At 36.5% G+C, this 20917-nt stretch overlaps 1 protein-coding gene across 1 annotated transcript in view; it reads right to left on the bottom strand.

Moving 5' to 3' along the window:
• LOC121414266 overlaps positions 1–14411 on the bottom strand; it is a 53576-nt gene extending 39165 nt beyond the window's left edge. The window contains exon 1 of the mRNA XM_041607385.1: positions 14212–14411. Within this exon, the coding sequence (XP_041463319.1) occupies positions 14212–14323 (112 nt within the window). The 5' untranslated portion in view covers positions 14324–14411. The remainder of the gene's footprint in view (positions 1–14211) is intronic.
• Positions 14412–20917: the final 6506 nt, after the last annotated feature.

Genomic DNA, 20917 nt, shown 5'->3' with positions numbered 1-20917 from the left:
AACAGACGGACAACTTTGTAAACTCAAACTTAACACTAGTATAACTAATATCTAACTAGTATCTAAATTACTGCCAATTTGATGAACGGTTTTATCTCATCCAAGTTTAAGGTTCTAGACGGTTATATTGCCACGGGGCAGTAACCTCGGGAGCATTACAGCTTTCTTCTTCTTTACAACTGGGACATTATCACCGGGAAGTCATCACTTTTGCCTCATAAGTTAAACATACGTGATATTCTAATTATAAGTCTACATGGTTCTGTAATCCTACTTTTTGTTTTACACATTTCTACGAGTACATTACACATGCAATGAACAAGAGTGGTTATTTCTCACCAGTAGCCTTTATATATACTTTGACATTTACTCTCAGTTCGAAGGTCCACACAGGATTACATGATAAGGCCATAGGCCCTATTCAAATAATGTGGAAATTGTTTCGTGTCGTTTTTCCAGGGGTTTGCCCCAGGTCCCCCCCCCCCCCCCCACACACACACACACGCGCGCGCGCGCCCTGTTCTCCCCAAGATCACTTGACATCGGATTCTATCTCCATCCACAACAATCATGAATGAACAGTGTATCAATGATGAGACAAGGAGAAGTAATGTCATTTACAAGCGAAGTGATTTTAAATTTGGCCGCCGCCTTCTATATTCTTTGAACACACGAACAAGACTATCCGATCGTCTCTGTCTTGATAATGACAATCGAACAAAAAAAGACTTCAATTACATCTGCTTCGTTTGGAACCACATAGAAAATCACATCGCAGCTACAATTAAAGGAAGGGAAACCGTATTCGATAAAATTTGGGATGATAAAACTTTACGCTTCTTACCATAACCACAAAAACCTGTACTTCTTTTTTTTAGTTTTACGTTCACCTTAAACTTGTTAAATTTGATGGAACGAGATAAATTTCAGCAGAACGAACATTTGAGTTCTAGCCAAGAGTATCTTAATTGATTTTCTGAGAACCCCTCACCTCGTGTCTTGTGGTTTCATTAAATTTGTAAGAAGAATTATGATTTCTCTCTAATATTTATGATAATGAATGTGATGTCATCATAAGATTTCAAAATAAAATGGTTTGTAGAAAACTCTTATGGGTGTGGGTGAGAGTGTCACCCCCTTTTCCTATCGCTGGTTGCATAGCTAAATTTGTTGTTTCAATAAAATTCATAGCATAAATATTACGAATAGAGTGATCTTTCTTGGTCGTAAATCGACATTGATTGAATGATTGATTTAAACGGAATTCATTTCATTTCGAATACAGATTTTCCTGTTTGGGAGGAACATGGAATTCCAGGGTGTTTCATGGAATTGATCAGCACTTTGAAACTCTTGATTGGTTGAGGAGTTTGGTCTCTCACAGTATAGTTACATTCGTCATGGTCATCGACAACCAGTCAAAGACAAACGGCTATTTTCTAAGACTCCCAGTGCTGACAAACATTGTGATAACACGGAGCCCAAAATAATTTTTTTCTATTCGGTTGCAGCTAACTTCCGATGTAGTTTGAATCATTGAAAAACATTGCTCGTTACTTATTCCAGAATACTTTTAACCTACGACGATGTTGCCTGATAGAAACGTCTTGAATCTATCCGGCTGGCGCCAGAGGGCTAGTCTATAAAGATAGGATGCTGCCTACTGCACGGATATCCCTAGATCATGTAGATGATGAGTTGTGGGACAATAATTCTATATCAGGCATGCCACAGCCACATTTCAAACTAACTAATGGTATATGTCGTTGAAAATGACGTAATGATTTTGATCGTGTTGGGAATCGTTTCGGTCGACCTCAACGGTATTAGACCGAATCCATACTGAACCCGAACAGATTTCAGACCAACTCTTGCTACATACCACAACAAATTCATATCCCGTCTGATTGTTATAGCCCAAAGACCAAATTTGGCAAATGGTTTGGCTAAAGGTTTATTCAAACCGAGAATCGTTTCAGTTCAGAGTTTACGGTCCGCCTACAATCGTTAAATAGGTGTGGCTGAGTAATCGCAATATTTTTTTCGTCTTGCAGCCAACCGACAAATTATAGTCAGGTAGCGATGAAAGACATTAATGTAACCTCGAATCCGGCAGACTAGACTAAAGCGATGAAAAAGAGGATGTTTCTTAATCAGAATAAATTAGGTGGAGGGAGCAGAAGGTAAGATATCCAATCCTTAAGAAAGGTTTTGTCTCGCGACGGCTAAACGTGCATCATTAAATGCAGAGCCAAGTACGGCGAGGGATCGAGAATACATAAATCTGTTCCAATATGTCATAGATAAATCAGATTTGCATTCTCAGGCGGCCAACCTGATTAAACTCATTCAAGGTCTTTAATCTTATTATTCCTTTATCATTTTTTGTAAAGGGGTATTAAGATTATTCGAAATTAATAACATAATTGTTCACCTATCTTTGTTCATCATACCAATTTTGATTTTATACCATTTCACGTGTTTTCTCACCCTACTGACATGCAAATGCTTCACCAATACTATTATAATACTATGTCTTCCGATACTATTGTAATCATGACTTGTTCAATGCTCGGCATAATACAGGACCTATTTACCTTTCGTCATGTCGTTTGGAATCATGTTCCATACAGTTTTATATTTATCAATTTTCACTTTCCCCTCTTCTATATTTATCGTTTTATGACCATAAAGATTTGTACCTGTTCTATTTATGGGAATAATCCTATTTTTGGCATTGTATATCATCAGATCATCATGCCGGTCCTGCACATATTTTCTATTTGTTATTAGACCAATGCTTCTTCCCTGCCATTTTATTCTATTTTTAAATTCGGTGTCTTGGCTCGTTCCCTCGCTCGATGTAAATGGTTCTCAAAATTGACCCGAACTTTTTTATAGCGACGCACGAAGCTTGATTGAAATATTATTGCCTACGCTATTTATGATATATACAGCTACACAAACGAAGCCGATCCCAGACCGTAGAAAGACATTACGTTATACCAAATGGCATACCATCAGTTGTTTTGTCGGTTTCGCGTTGGTGTAACTGGGGCATTCAATAGAGGGTTTTCGCACAGAGACGCAGAATGAATCATAGACAGTAGCAAATGCATTGAGAATGCAAGTCAAAACACAATAAAAAAATTGGGAGGCTTTGTCGAAAATTTGTGAATCGGAACAATAGTTTCGTCCGAAGTTTCGAAGCTGAAAAAAAATTGCGAATCTGTCGTTTGTCAAGAGTTACGGGTGAAATTGCTGTATATCGATTCCCCGACCCTCGACAAAACCTTCCATTGTCGTGAGGGGCAATTGACAATACATTCTCTATGTTTCGGAAAGCGTTCTGCGAGGTTGTTGCGAAAACTCCTCAGTATGCTATATACAATCACACAGGTGAAAACCATCCCATTCCGCTACTTCGAATAGCATACCATCAGTCGTTATGAAGCCGCCCAATCAGAATCAGTCGTTATAAGGTGTCACGAAGGCGGTATTGTTTGTGTGACCATGACATTACACCAGGATACATAGGCCGCCAAACACAAGGGGGAGCCACGGCAAAGCTGTTTGGTCAATGCGGTCTCAGTCGTTTGGGATTCGAGTGTGACTGGGGTATGGTCATGGAAGATTCCCACTCGTTTTCCCATCGCGAGGAATAAGGTATGAAATTATATTGCACACATAATTATGTGCGATTTGGCGTAGGGGTGTTACCTGATAAAGTATTACCCTTCATTTTTCAATTCTTCCCATTTCCCAGTCCTTACGCATTGTAGGTTTAAACTGAATGTGACAGTAACTCTAATACCTGCGTGTTGTGATTAAATAGACGCGCTTCGTGTTTAACATCACATAGGTACACGTTATCATTTTATTTCTTGTAAATTGATTTTAATATATAAACAATATGGGAATGAACTAATATATGAACGTCACAATTGAGAAAACGTCTGTTGATCTGAATCTACAAAAACTATTAATGTCATAAACACACACACCCACACACACACACACACACACACACACACACACACACACATACACACATATATATATATATATATCCAGGAAGCGTGGTCTCGCGACAAAAGAGGGAAAATACTGATAATTGATTGATAATGAACTACCGACCAGACATGTCAGATTTAATTATTAAATGAATTGCATCACAAAAGTATCGCCTGGAGTAAAGAAGTGATGGAAAGACAATAAAATTCATTTTGACATCACTATCAAGTGCAATGACCGAATAATCGAAAGTTGTCCAGAACATATCTACCAATATTGAAAATTATATTTTAGAAACGGTAAAACGAAGTTATTTGTTTCGTTACTACGCGGTCAATTTACTGTGCCTACGCATACTCATCACAATGACATTGATATTTGAAACGTTTAAACTAATAAAATACAACTGCAATATCGTGAAATATGCCTGAATTAAACAAATATTAACTTTATTTCTACCTCTCACTTCTTATACAACAGTCAATATGAAAATTTTGAAGCGGGGAATTGTTAACAGTTCCATGATTGAACTATTTAGGGTCATCCTTGATACGCTTTGAAAAGCATGATAAATGATAGAAATCTATTTGCTTTTCATGATTTATCATCAACATAATCGAGGGTGTTTCTGGTAGGATTTCATCGTCATGGTCATGATAAGTAAAAGATAAAAAAGTGGTTCCGTCATACGGGGATGGGCTAACATTATTTGACTTTAAGAAATCTGAGCTGCAATGTCCCAATTGTCACCTGTGTCTGGAATATGTTGTAAAAATGAGGCCCAGTACTAATCTAGCCCGAAAATAATTATTTCGAGCTTCTGAAGTGTGATATATAGAATGACCGGAAACACCATCTTAATTTCATTTTATGGACTAACGTGTGTTATATTAATCTCCCCCAAGATATTTAGGTAACGATGATTATTTTTTTTTTCAGTCACAGATATCTTGAAAATGTCTGCACGAATTTGAACTGTTTATTTCTTAGTGCTCTTTTTGAAATCCATATCGAATACGACATAAATTACGACAAGTTTAGTATTTTTAATAAGACTTTTGCAATGTCAGCCTTAGCCTGTAATCCAAGTTTATTAATTTGTGTAATCTCCGTTAATTGATTTGTCACTGGTTTCTAATTTAGGCGAGAATTTGTCATGTTAATCCCGGGAATGAAATAGATGTAACAAAAAAAAAATTGTAATAATGCTAATCGCATAGTATGATTTGGCAATATTAGAAAAAAAATCAATAATTCCTTTAATTATGAAATTAATATGATAGCCAGAATGCATATTTATGAATATCAACGTTTTGCAAAGATAGAAAGCCAAATTTTAATCGAATGGTGAACTAGACTAGCTGGGCGGTGGATAGCAATTTGCTAAAAATGAAAAGGTTATAAAGACCATCCGCTACTTTCACCAAGGAGATATCACATCTCCTTGCTTTCACTTCGTCCCATGAAAGTACCGTTGCTTCGATAACCGTAGTAACTTCATCCATGTAATTACAAACACATATGTTTTCACAACAAAGAGTGCGAGAATTTTCTACTCTATATACTTGGAAATAATAAACACCATTTCGCAAGGGAGGTTGTGACGTGTACATCATTTGTGGATGAGCACGATATGATATGATCATAGTCATTCAATTCAAATAAGAGCTTCTCCCCAGAGGGAAGATGGTAAAATCGTTGAGTTTCCATTCTTTCCTTTTCATAACTTTCATAATTCCTTGGTTCCCTTTCAAATAAAAGTCACAGTTCCGTCTTGCCAGAATCTGTGGTTGTATACTGTTATCAAAAACACGATTTGACATTTACATTTTGAAATGTGCAAGTGTTTTTTTTTTCTCTCAATGATTTTTAATTCCCATGAACCTCGTGAAAAGTCGCTTCTTTTTTGTGTGATTTTATCTTTTCACAATAACAGTTTTTAACTTCTGGTTAATGTAAAAGACGAGTGTCAGAGATACAGAAATGGGTAAAAAAAAAAACATTATTTTCCACTTCCAAAATGAAAAAAAAAATTAAAGTGTCGTTCGTTAACAATTTTGAAATTGGAATCGATAAAATCACAAATCGTGGCCCTGGTACTTCTAACTTTATTTATATTACTAATGTTTAAAATAAAGTTTAAACCCATGCATGTTTTTTACATGTCTTCGAAAATCAAATCAATTAGTGGTTTTCTAAATACACGACAATATCAAGGTAAACTAATTATTTATGATTTTAGTTGCCCCTTCTACAGTTTATAGATTACAGTCATATATACAAGACTCATTATTCACTAATGATATGAATTCAATAAAACAAAACGAAAAAAAATAATAAAGCGGTACAAACTTATGAGTTATATTTGTAAATGTTATAATATCCAATTACAATCACGATATTAGTAATATTAATGATGTTGATGGTAAAATCACATTGCTAATAGGAATAATGATGATGATGATGATGATGATGATGATGATGGTGATGATGATGATGATGATGATAGTGATTATGATGATGATGATGGTGATGGCGATGATGATGATGATGATGATGGTGATGATGGTGATGATGATGGTGATGATGATGAATCATAATGATGATTTTAATATCAGTAATAATAATACCAATAACAAACTAGTAACTATGATGTATAATTCATATATAATTATATAAAGCATAATGCAATGTTTCTATAAAGCGCTGTATATTATTACCCTGGCTTTTAAACGGCTACTCAAATAGGGAGCTCGAGTATTCAAGGCATTTCTTATACTGGGTACCCATTTACTGCACCTGGGTGGAGAGTGGCAAATGTAGATAAACGCATTGCCATTCAGAGTGCCGCGGTGTGATTTAAACCCCGGACCTTGTGTTTAGTTGCAAAGTCTGGAGATTTACCCACTGAGCTTTTGAGGGTTTATTGGAAGGTTCGCACCATTGAGTCCACGTGGGTGTGTATCATTGTGTATCCAGTTGATCATGTTGCGATAACTAAACGACCTTGTTGCGAACTTGTTATTGCAGCTCTTTTCAAGTGGGTCGTCGAAATCAAATGAGAGGTGAAATTGAGTCGCTGATGGGAAAATGCCATAGAGATATAAGCGAATGGCACACATGAGCATTATATCACTTCATCAATTTTACTCAGTGTATTCTTACTGCTAGCCCCGAGCAAGTGGAAATCACAGTTAAATGCTGCAAAACTAAATGTATTCCCAGCCAACCGGTAAAACGCAAAGTTCGTTCATAGTTATACAACTCAAGAAGCACAAAGTACAATGTATGTGTTGCTTTCCCGATCTTCGATTGCATGGAAACATGAATTCACTGTTTCCTCCGATTGCCATTCCGATCAAATAGAAGGAAGTTGGTTTGGTAGATTTCCAGCCGTAATGAGGAAGTGCCAGTCTGGAGGTTACTCATAAAGTTATTAAAAAATCATTATTGTCTCATATAAAGATAACAATAACATGAATAATGTACATTAATATGTATTTTGTGTATGCACTGCATAGACTATAAAACATTTACTTTATTGTTTATTTTGTTATTGTTTGCTTTCTAGAAATAAGAAATGTTTACAAAATCAAAATATTCATGTTGATTTTTCCTGGCTGTATAAATTTTGTTACAATGATTATTTGTTTTCATTTCAAATCACTATGATTTTCACACTTATGCATTCTTTGTGGGGTTGGTGTTTGGTATACACCAATTTTTCTATGAAAGTGAATTTTGGGAAGAAAAACCTTTTAATCATATTTTCATCAACTTCTTCAATTTCATTCCATTTTTCATTATGAAATAGTGATTTAGAAATTGTTAGTATTTGTCATGCTTTTCATTTTATAATCCATACGAAGCAAGCATGTTTGTCATATTTTAATTTCCAATTGTCCAAGAACACTAACGCCCTGTCAAAATTCCCTTTCAAAGTAAGCAATTATTTACGATAATATTCTCATATTTCTGTGAGCCTCCAAATACCGGAATGTCAAAAATCCTCTGATTATATATGAGCTTAGACCCATATCATTTAGGTGAAATTCAGTAAAATTCCGATACAAATTGTTCTCTACGGCGTCGAGTTTGGCGCCGCGATCAACCAGCTGGTCGAATGCACGAGTACTGGGGTGAAGAGGGCGTGGCAGTGCTTACACCCCCTGGGGACCTATTGTGGACGTGCTTCTTGCCTGCATGGTGCACAAGCGCCGACCTCTGCTTCTCCCATTTCATGTCATGAAGATGGGAGGATTATCAAGATGATTGCCACGTAATGAAAGGCATTATTGATTAGTTTTACGAACACTTTTAAACGGAATCATGTGGTGTTTTGTATTCTCTCGGAGAGAACACATCTGAAATTGATATATGGCAATTATTTCATCATGTTTTATTGTTGGGTATCGTGATTTTTTAATCTATATTATTTTGGGGTTTGTTTATGTCATTATTTCTATTGCAAATCTTCCACAGTGAACATTAGTTTAAAAGAATCACCTTATTATACAAGTTATGATTGAACTCATCCTTGATTAACTAACCAATTCCAAACATGAAATAACGTTACATCACAGTTCAAACCTCCTTGCCCTTCTTCCGTGTCTCCTGATGCACTTAGTAATGTCATAAAAATATTGAGTTCAAATCATAAATGTTGATATCATCAAAGGCGGTAGGGACCGGGGAAGACCTTGTTACCATTTGTTCCTGCCGTGTCAAAAGTCATAAATGTCTGATTGGAGAGATATGGTAGCTATGAAGGTCCGAACAAACGACAGAGTTATCAAACTCGTGAGTTCATCGAAGAAATCTAATCCAGATATTTCCGCCGACCCGGGAAAAGAATCTATTCCTGGACCTGAAATACTGATTAAATATTTCCTGCTATAGGGATTGAGTAGTTGAGTGGGATTCTCGATTCTGTATAGAAAAACCCCTGAGTTGTGTTTTTGTTATTCGCTGTTCAATGGTGTCTGTGTAATTCAGAAGTAGGCCTATGCATATTATATACCAAGGAACGTTCTATTGCATGAAGTCCAAACTAAAGACATTTACAACCAAGTAAGAACATTATGTGTCACTTGCGCAATTAATTAATCACCCGAATCGCAGTTACATTAAACGTTCTAAAATCCTCGAAATAATAAATGTTGTCATTTTCATCATTGTCACTCTTCCCTGTTTTGTTGACATATATTATAATCCAAACTAGCCTCGTTTAAAGAATTCAAAATGCCAAGATGGTGTTCCATAAAATTCGTTATGAGGTGCTAGCTCAGCCGCTAAATATTTTAAATATTTTAGCACAAGAAAGGGTATGGGTAACTTACAGACAGATTTATGAAACTGCTCCCGTCGAGAATGTAGCTAAAATTTGCTTACTCCTGAAATCCTTTTCGTCACCGGGACTTCAACCCTGATTGCTCTTAATTGAACATCCTTCCTTATTAAGATTTGAACTATTTTTTTTATCCATTACCTAAGGAAACGTCTCATCGGACATTCCCTTCACTTCTATTTCTGATCAGTCAGGCAAATCGGACATCGATACCCATTTCAATGAAAATCATTTAAGTTCCACTTTAATTTGTTTTCCAGCAAATGTGTCAAAGCAGCCATGACCATTGACATTCTAGAGCTTGACGATTAAAACATAACAGGTACAAAAATAAATAATCATGTACGTCCTGATCAATTAGGAGATAAATTGTGCGCTTAGCGTGAGTGGGATATGCGAGGGTGAGCTGAGAGTGGGTTTGCGGGTGTGTTCTGAATGGTATGTTTGAAAATACTGGGCAAGATCACTTCGTAGCGACGATCCTGGTCAGTTTTTACTTAAATTCATCCTGAGGTGGTAAACCACAGATGTAGGTATAAGATGGCTAATGTTGAAGGATTTATTTTAGAAAATAATCCACTCGTTTGTCAAATTTACTATTAACCTACACCATTCTTTACAATACATATATTCTTTAAGAAACATATTCCATGAATAACCTCTTCGTATCACGCCTAAAGTTGAGTGGAATATTGTGTAACACGAGCTCCGGTCGGAAACAAACAGAGATGAAACGCGATAAAACACGAAATAAAAATATTTGACACTCGTGCGTGAGTTTGCATTCGACAGTGTACTTAGCATACTTAATAAAGTAGTACTGTGAAATTGCTATCGATACCCTTGGCGGTATCCCCTATCGTTCATTGACTTCTGCTTGAGGTAGGAGATTTATTGTGTGCAAATTTTGCGAAATGAACAAACACCGGAAGAGTGATGCACAGCAAATTGTGCCTTTTTCTCTTCCCTATATTTTAAGTCAGTCGAGATGAAATTATTTGGAGCACATTGACTGTACGGTCGAAGTCATTCTGAGAAATAAATAAAATAAGGTAAATAAGAATAAGTTATTCCCTGGCCTGAAGTAAGGTTTTTTGACATGATTTTGCCCATCACTGTTATCCCATACCTGTTCAGTGGCATAATCAGACCGCACGGGAGAGTGGTGAGCGGCATGTCTTCTCTGGAAAATGAACTGGTTGCAATGACTAATCATTAAATATGGCAATATAGCATTTAACACTTACTTAACCAGAAGTCTTTAAGCGCTGTACAGCAATGCAGCATAATGACCTACGTTTTAGCAGAGCAGCTGTTATGCGCGCTGTATTTCGAGGAATAGGTCCAGGCCAGGTACCCATTTACTTCACCTGGGTTGAGCGCAGATCATTGTGGATCAATTTCTCACTGAAGGAAATTACATCATAGCTAGGATTCGAACCAACGAACCTCTGTTTCAAGGTCCAGAGACTAATCCACCGGCGCACAATGCTTCACAATCAGTAAAAGGGACTTTCCTCAAAAGATGTCTTTTGCACAAGGGGATTCTCAAATGATTTAAATTTATGTGTTTCTGATTTTTATGTTGAAAAATTGAATAAATAAAATGAAACTAACTAATAACTCGAAAACACAATAGATCCCTGCCTACCCTAAGCAATCAATTAGTATTAATACATATACATTTTTTTATATAATATTTGACTTTTTGACATATATTTTTGTGGTCTGAATGTTGTAAGAATTTGGTCAGAAGAATAAATCATCATTCTATTTAGATGCATATTATGAGACTTCATGAGCTGATACCCTGTAATGGCAAAATGGTATACTACCTTTAAAGGTACAAATACCGGGATGTATTAATGAACAGCTTTTCATTTATATTGTAATTAGTAATTGGAATAAAGACCCCAATGCACGACTGTATTTTGACGAGTGACGTACACCACACAAATATATCTGTATGAAATTATAATTCCACTATAAGCCATTGCAGTATACGCCTGAGACGACAATGTGCGTAGAAAACGTTACTCATTAATGTCAAGTCAAGATTCACATGGATTACAAATTATGAGAGGTGATAGTTTGTAATTATAAAGTAAGTCTCCTCGGGCAAAAGGACTTACAACTTCATCCAATTATTGTCGACAACACCTGGTTAAGAATAATTGCCACTCGCACATTTTTTTATAATCCCTCTTCAAATTCGCTGCCTGTGTTTTCGCTATATCAGCATGACTTAAAAGAAATGGAAAACATTGAATGTCGTCACCAATGTCCTAAATTTGGGGGATTATTGCTACATTTAAAACATCCTCAATTTTTGGGAATTTCACCGGTTTTGCATCATTCATCGAGGACTTTCTCAGACAGCAGCATCCCTCCCGTCGCACACGCTTTTATCTATTCGTGTTCGCCGTGCCACGTGGCGAACTTGGCACGAGAAATACCAAAAAATTCGACATTGTAAATTTGTCCAAATCAAATCAGACGCGTCGAGCCGACAGACTCGTTTAGATATCTCCCCGTGCCCCAGCAGGAGGGAGGGAAATCCAAGAAACTATTCAGGAAAAAAAAAAACATTTTTTGGTTAGCCTATTTACTAAACTTATAGGTAGGTTCAAGTGGTGCCAAATGTGATTAGCAATACACGCCAGACAGGATCGTCCTAGAGTGCCCCAAAAGTTCGTAATCAAGGTAAAGTCTGGTCTGAGGTATGATATGGAGGTATGATATCAATAATAATGGGCCATGCATATTACTTCATGTTAGGAATAGAAACACAGGAAAGAGCAGAATACAATCAATATCAATATAGAGAAAGTCAAGATTATCGGTCGCTGTTTGAGTGGAAATGTCTATGACAGGACACTAAAGGATTACCAAACAACAAATTTCCGTCAGTAAAAATCCAAACCAAATTTAGATAGAATTATTTGTATAAAAACGTTGATTTGTAATTGATGAAACTAAACGATAACAACCCCTGTCAAAACATTTTATTATCAATATGATTTCATTTTTTTCAACTGTAATTTGAAAGATCGCCCATTACTCAAACACGTACTAGGCCCGTCAGCGCACACTACAAGAAATGTCGAGGTGAAGCTGCAAATGCTATTGTGGACGTTCTCAAAAGCATATCAAGGGATTCGTCAAGGATTCTGATTCGCACCTGGCTCTAGTCAGGTCCGTGTAGAACAGATACTTGGTATGTTTCCCATCCCGGAAGTTCCATCTGTTGCGCTTTCCTTGATCGAAAGCACATGACCAGAATGTGGCATAGCGTGGTCATGACATGGGGGGCACCAGCAATTTTTTTTTAGTTACTTACATTCGTTTCACACTGCATTTCCTCAACCCCATAGTATCCTTAACCTCGGACTATCCTTAACTCCATACTATCTTTCTTTTCACATTGTCTTTCTTAGCCCCATACTATTTGCATAGCCGGGGTTAACGCCTTAACCCCGGACTATCGCACAGCTCATGTATATTAATGATTTCACCATACAGAGCGCGACTAACATGCAATTTCGACTTCTGTGATTGGTTAATGGTCAGCCCCACTTTTCCTTTGCCTTGTTTCGTTTCACACTGCATCTCTTGGCACAGCAATTGTGGTGCTGGCGCCACAATAAGCCGGCTAACCCTTTTCAGGGCCAGATATTACCGTACTATTTACCGTGCTAGCCCACTCTGCTATGTAGTTTGAAAACAACGTGGGCTGAGCTTAACCCCGGGAAATTGGTGGGGCTAAGACCCCCCCCCCCCCCCCTTAGCCCCACCAATTTCCTGGGGTTAAGGGGAAAAAGTACAGTGTGAAAAGCATATTAGCCAGCTTTACTGACCTATTACAGATAGTTTAGGGACAGTACCATTAAAATATTTTTCGTACATATTGACCCCCAAACAGGGACATTTTAAGGATATTTTTTTACGAAATCCATTAAGATTATACATAATCTCACCATAGTCATCTATTGCGAGCGCCAAGCGCTTCCTGATTTTGTTATAATTACATCTAAACACACGAAGCACATTTTGTAGTAATTGTAATCGTGATTATCATACGCATCTCAATAATCAAATATTGCGAGCGCGAAGCACGAGCTGAAAATTTAGAAGAGGGGCATTCTAAAGGCTTGGTTGTAGGAATTCACTAAGACTATACGTATTTCACTAACCGAATAATACAAGCGCGAAGTCCGGGCTAAAAATTTTGATATTCAGATGAGAAAAAGAAAATTTTGGTGACTGATTTTAGGAATTTATTCATTGCATGACTTTGAGGTATTTAAACACTTTCGAAGTTCCAGGGAACGCCTCATAGGCTACAAAGTCATAATAATGTTAATATAAACATGATGGGTTACAAGTCAGTTATAATACAAGCTAGAATCTGAGCCGCAATGATAATAAGTGAACAATTTTCAATTCTCAAATAGTCAGACACGGCTCAAGGAAATTAAAATACAGACTGTGTCCCTTCTGTATTTATTTCACTTTTATATCTTTACAAAATTGTTCGGTTGCCAATGAAGGTTGACTTCTCCTTCAAACGTTATGATCTCCCCGCGGAAGATGACCTTCGGATACCAAGTAACCCTGATCTTCAATCACATTTGTATCGTAATTGCGATTAATAGCTCATTTAAGTCAACTGTCTTATCTTCTGCTCACTCAATGCATATCTACCATGTCGGATGTTTCTCACTTTCATATTTCAAAGAAAATGTAGAGTTCTGAAGAACGTTTTCATCAGATTTTGGTGAGATTTAGGGCTTTTCTTTGTTTTCTTTTGTATTGATCATGGTCCTTGGTAAGAACCATCGTCTACTTACGTTCGCAGTCCCCTTGTGCATTTCTCCTCCATCCTGGGCAGCAATCCCTCTTGAAACGACCATAGCTACATATACGGTTATGAACACCTGTTGGACGCAAAGCTGAAATCATATTGGTCCGTGATCTTGAGAAGAATCCGCCATAGCGAGGGGATGAGTGGACTGGGCTTCTGTTATACAGAAAGAGAAGAGATTAAAAAAATTGGCAGATTCTGGAAGGTAGTATATGAATGCAATTATTCGTCTAAGAAATGTATTCTTACAATGTATGGCTACCCTTTGCCAAATATAAATCATTCGCAATTACGTGACGTGCGAACACTTCAAAGTCAACTTGGTCATACTCTTTCTCAATTTCGACTTATAGATTATTGGGGACATAACACAAAATCAATGTTACGCGAATCAAAGGAAGGCAGTGGCGGTAGAGGAAATGGTTGCTGAAATCAAGAAGTAACTCCTCGGTGAAATCATTCAGAATACTATTGCGTTTGATGGAGAGAGGGGAGTCCTATACACGAATCGGTGATTGACGGAGATTGGATATGATTGCGGGTCGTTAAGATCTCTTCTGCAGTCCCTAGATGGCGTCACCATGAGATAAAATCCATGTAGGGCAACCTACAGAGTGAGAGGGAAACAGCTCGTTAGAGTTTAACGCGGTAGACCCCTCCCTACTCATTGATAGTGATCGTTTCCATTCACCATCCTCATCGAAGTGGTGGTATCACTGCAAACAGATGACCAATCCAGCCCACGCTCTCATCAATACTAGGGGCATTTATACAGAGTGATTTTCAGATTAATTTTGTGGAGTCTTCAACTCTCCAAGATTTCGGGGCACACCGATACATCTTATTACAAATAGTTCAACATTATTTGATTTCTGTACCCTGTTGAGTAAAACGAATAAGAGCCCTCCTAATCTACAACTACATCAAATCGAGATCTGCTTGAAGAAGCCTGTAACACCTTTAAAAGCATGTACCCTGTGGTTTTCTGTATTGACAGTTCACATCGCCAGCCCCTATTTCAGAGTCTTTACAGAAAAGCAGCCCAGTCACTTCCCATAAGACGATCATTAAAATTTTGAAGAGCATATTATAGGGGCTACGCAAAAATAGACACAAAACTATGTGTAGACACGACCCAAAACAGAGGAATGTCCCATTTAAAGGACAAGTCCACCCCAACAAAAACTTGATTTGAATAAAAAGAGAAAAATTCAACAAGCATAACACTGAAAATTTCATCAAAATCGGATGTAAAATAAGAAAGTTATGGCATTTTAAAGTTTCGCTTATATTCAACAAAATAGTTATATGAACGAGCCAGTTACATCCAAATGAGAGAGTTGATGACATCACTCACTCACTATTTCTTTTGTATTTTATTATATGAAATATTGTTATTTTCTCGCCATTGTCATGTGAAATGAAGTTTCATTCCTCCCTGAACACGTGGAATTCCATTATTTTAACATTTTGTGCTTCAGGCAAGGAGGTCCTAATCGTCAAATTCGTAAAAATTGAAATATTGTATAATTCAAACAATAAAAAACAAAAGAAATAGTGAGTGAGTGACATCATCGACTCTCTCATTTGAATGTAACTGGCTCGTTCATAAATCAATTTTGTTGAAAATAAGCGAAACTTTGAAATGTCATAACTTTCTTATTTTACATCCGATTTTGATGAAATTTTCAGCATTGTGCTTGTCTGATTTTTCTCTATTGATTCAAATCAACATTTTTCTGAGGTGGACTTGACCTTTAACAACAGGCACGGTAACCGAATGCATGTGTGTAAGTCTAGATTTAGTCTGGGAATTTATTGGTGCTCCTCTTGGGTGTAGTGGTGTCCCTCAGGGGTGTAAGGGTCACCCGTATCTTTACAACCTTGTCATCATCTTTCATCATTGTTGAACGAGACCACGCTTCAACTCTATTCCATTGCCATTAATCAATGATATTCCCTAAGGCAAGCTATCTCTACTAGACCTCTTCCTTGTAACAAGACATTACGCCCCAATTTGATTTATTCCTAACGCAGGGTTATTACAGTCATAGAATAAAACTATTTCATTTCCAAGGGTAACTAGTATTCCAAACTTATTCTTTGCTATGATATATATTATGCCGAAAGAATAAAGGAACATTAGACATGTTAAAACTCCAATTATTTTTTCTTTAGTTTACATGGTTTAGGTAACTTCGTTATTATATTCCTTTTTAGCATGTTTAGGGGGACAATTATGCAGCATTAACGCCTACTGAATGACTAATTTGATTGCAACCTGAATACAACATTTTATCAAAATGTTACACGTTGTTAAAAAGCTTTTGAAGTCTTGCAATATAGTTACGATTGGTCGAAATCAAAGACCTATGGTATTCCTCTCTTGCATCGAGCGAAATAGAATGAATAATTATAAGAAACACATTAAAAATGTGTCGGTTACAAATTTACGAAACTGACCCAGAGGTTATTAGTGTATTCTACAAAACAGTGTGATGCATAAACATGATAAAGCTAAATGATATACCCTACATATATATATGTAGCTCAGATAAAACCAAGAAAAATGTTGCAATCGTGCATAATTTTACTTAAAACCACCACAATGTCCGTACTGAGTTCCTTTCGACATACATGTATTTCAGAGGAGACAACAAACACACAACGCCCTTTGACGACGAGACAAGAGCATGCGCCTATCATTATAAATGCAGGATTTTCATTTAGACCTTTCAGTCACATTATATAGGAGACCTTGATGTTCCCAAAATCCTCCCAAATTGGTTCATAACAGGATTTTGATAAGACAATACACAAACTTAAAGTCTGTTTGGTTATCAGGCACAACGATTCCGGTTGTAATATCGCGGAAACCAATATTTGGAAGTATAATGATTACCACGTGTTTGGTATAGCTCTATTTGTCACCACCTGTTTTTATTTCATAAATGTTTTGATGTATTTTTTCTTTACCTGGAGTTTTTGAAGATACAGAGAAGCGATCCACAAACATGAAATTTGAAACCATCATTATTTCAGTTATCATAGTCATTATCTTACTGTCGTCCCTACTTACTTAATCTTTATCATCATAAATATTACTAAGAATTTGACTATTTTATCATTACAACAATTATTATAATTATCTTACATGCCCGTCGTCATTATAATGAAGAGTGGTAGCAAAATGATATTCGATGTCACCATTTGAGCGAATTAGACAAAGGAAATTTCCCTCTATTTCGAATACTGAATTCTGCATAACAGATAAATCATGTAAAGTGCTGTAAGAAATGATTCTTCGCGCTTCGTTTTTTTATCTTGGTTCTCTCTATTTTTATTGATATTATTAACTTGGGAATAAACCACGTCTTTTATTGATTACAGTTCCGTTATATCATGCTTTGAAGATGGAGGTTAGTAATGCAAATATCATGGGCTTATAACTTGCCATCAGGAGTCATAATCATAATACGTCTTCATATTCAACTGTTAATCGCATTAAAGGCGATGAAACGATGGTAATGATAACAATTGACAATGTTATTAATACTTCTATCCTTTTTTTTTTTCAGTGTTCCAATGCGTCCCGACTCTATTTATAGATTTCATAACAATACAGTAATTCAACACATACAGAAATTTGACATACGGCAAGGCAATTTCACACGAATTCCACATATGCTAAACCATAGAATCTACCACATTTATCGTATCGTTCCTCTATCGTAATTTTCCATATTTGTTTATGTAAGGTAACAGTAACGTTTTTTTTTCCTTTTAAAATTGAAGATAACTGATTAGTTTCACGTTTTGGCAAATGACATGGCTATTTTTAAAAGAAAAATATGCAATAATTGTTTAATTTGCGAGGGCAAGAGCTGCCCTACACCTCCCCCCTCCCTGCGTATGTAACATCATGTATTATATTCCCCGTAATCTATCCAAATTAAATTGATGTCTGGTTAGACTTCGAACCCAGTGCTTGATATGTAGCTTTAAGACTTATGTTTTGCTTCAAAAGCGATACCATCACTGCGATTCAATTTTTCTATCAAGAATAACAGATCGTAAATCTGTGTCGACTGTGATATGTAATCTTCCCATGAAACGATCGTTCGTTGGTGAGGAAATCAAAAGGCATAAAAGTCATGCCCTCACGAAAAAGATATGATGAACCTGTCCGAATGTATTTCGCACGGTGCACTTCAACCTAAATTGGTGAGGACGCGTTCTTACTCTTCATGCTCTTTGAGTTTATCTTTACTATAAATCATGACTTGAAGTGGCACACAGTCAGCACATTCTTATATTACATCGATTCAAAGGTAGGCCTACTTTTGAATCGACTGGAAGTTACTTGAGAACCGGCAATATATGTATTTTTAGGCTTAAAATAATAATTTGGAAGATGAGCGATGAAATTTTTTTTGTAGTATAACATAGGTAGAATTTGTTTCTGTTATGCCCTTTAGCTGCCGATCGTTGCTACCTGAAGACAGTTCTCATAGTTCTAACATAACACTTTGAATGTGTGATATGGATTTTCAAAAATGTTATCGAAACATGAATAAGATTAAGGCCTTTTTTATAGCTACAACTCAAAATCAAATTGGGGGTTCTGTTTTTTTTTTCAAAGAGAGGCATTGGTGTGACGTGTGTGAACTAACCTATGAAGACGCATCGCTTGTCCAAAAGTAGGATGCAAATGGCACGCGATCAGTAAACCATAAATTCCTCGGCAACACACCGGATAGCGCCTAATTAACCAGGGTAGTTCTGTGTCATCTTCCATCGAAAACGACCACAAAGAGTAACGTTTTGAAGCTGAACTTAAAACATTGATCATTTGCATGTGTTGTACACAGAGATGTCTGTAATGGCCTCATCTCTGGCCTAATGAAAATTAAAATTGAATGGAATTACTCATTCATTGTATCAACAAAATTACGATGACACGACATTTGCTCATGCGACAATCGCTCCCGGCTTATGAATTTCGTCTAAGATGTAGGGTCAGTGATAGGATTGCAAACTGATAGGGTTGTATGTTAGATTTATGGATAAGTTTAGGGTAGGGTATAGCGTTAAACCCGGGGTTAATGTTGATCTTTCGATTACTAGTAGTGTGTGGAATTTAGAGCGGAGCAATTGTCGCCGGAGCAAATGTCATGGAATCCAAATTTACACCCATCAAACCATCTGGCAACAAATCATTGAGTATCTCGGGTCTGCGGGAACACCCATATGTCAATTCAATTTTTTTTTTTTCAATTCAATTTGATTGTAAATATTTATTTTGCAGTATCCGTTGTCCGTTAATTGTAAATATTTATTTTGCAGTATCCGTTGTCCGTTAATTGTAAATATTTATTTTGCAGTATCACAATTATGTTATTTGTTATTATATGGGGTATGCCCTATACATAAATATACATTTGTATAATATGTTATCCTAATCGCTAGAGGGTATTCATTTGTCTCGCAATCTACTATGGTCAACAAGGAAATTCGTGATCACTCTCGCAAAAAGTAGTAGATTGCGAGACAAATGATACCCTCTAGCGATTATTTCAATCCGCAATAATGAACCTATTTAGTATTATATGTTATCCTGTTGACATAATTGCAAAAAAATCATATCAGACTTGAGAATGAACCATCGTCCCTGCGTCTAAAGATACGATAACAAACGCAGGAGCTGCGTTAATTCATGCTCCAAAAATACTCCGACATGTTCAAAGTTCTCAAGGTTTTGAACAAAGCAACATTAAACAATATAATTTTAATTACTTCACTCGCGAGCAAATGTGGAAGAAGGGTGGAAAATACATATGATACATTACCCAGAGACAGACGAATGGAGAAGATATATATACTCGTCTATGTCTGCAATCAGAAGAAACGATTTCAAAACAACGTGATTAAGCCCTATGGCATTTCCTTCGATCTAGCCCATTCTGAATAATCCTTCACATTTTTCAGATATTTATGCATTATGGAATGACGTCGTCGAATCGCTTGATGTTAGATATTATCTTACCAGTTAGGCCTATGAATTTGGCGTATCGTTAACTGAAAAAAAAATTAAAAAAATAAAGTGCTGATTTAGCTCTTAAATTGTGACTGCACCTCGGAGTGCTGACTTTTTTCTTTCAAATTTGTACTAGAAAAATTAGCACTCCGAAGTGCACACAATACAAGCTCTAGAAGTGCTAAATTAACACTTCATTTTTAGAGTGCTCTTGATACATAATGGCTGATATTGTCGAATTTGAAGATTTGCAATATGATACAAATAAAGGACGGATCTAGTAGGTGTATAGTCTGCATGTTAATATATTGTTAATATAATATTTTTCGTGTATATGTCGAATTCGTTTTTTCCTACACGTTTTTTAATTGACACTCATGGTAATGCGGAATGCTTTGGGCACCGCAATCTCCGCTTTTTTATACCTCATTTCAATTAATTTAGTGATAATGGTCTATCCAATGACGTACAAAACAACTTACAAGTCGTTAAACACTAGAAAAAACGGCAACACGAAAATCTTTAAGGTATGTTTTCATAGGAAGAAATCTAGTCTACGCCCCGGCCTTCCCAAGGTCCCACAAAGTGTGATTATGAATGATTGTCCATAAAAGAGTCATATTCAAAAAGACCCTGATACTTTTTTTTTTAAACA

The sequence above is a fragment of the Lytechinus variegatus genome, chromosome 1 (assembly GCF_018143015.1).
Source record: "Lytechinus variegatus isolate NC3 chromosome 1, Lvar_3.0, whole genome shotgun sequence".
Taxonomy (NCBI): Eukaryota; Metazoa; Echinodermata; class Echinoidea; order Temnopleuroida; family Toxopneustidae; genus Lytechinus; species Lytechinus variegatus.
Note: the sequence above shows the minus strand (reverse complement) of the source record. Positions and strands in the feature narration are given on the sequence as shown.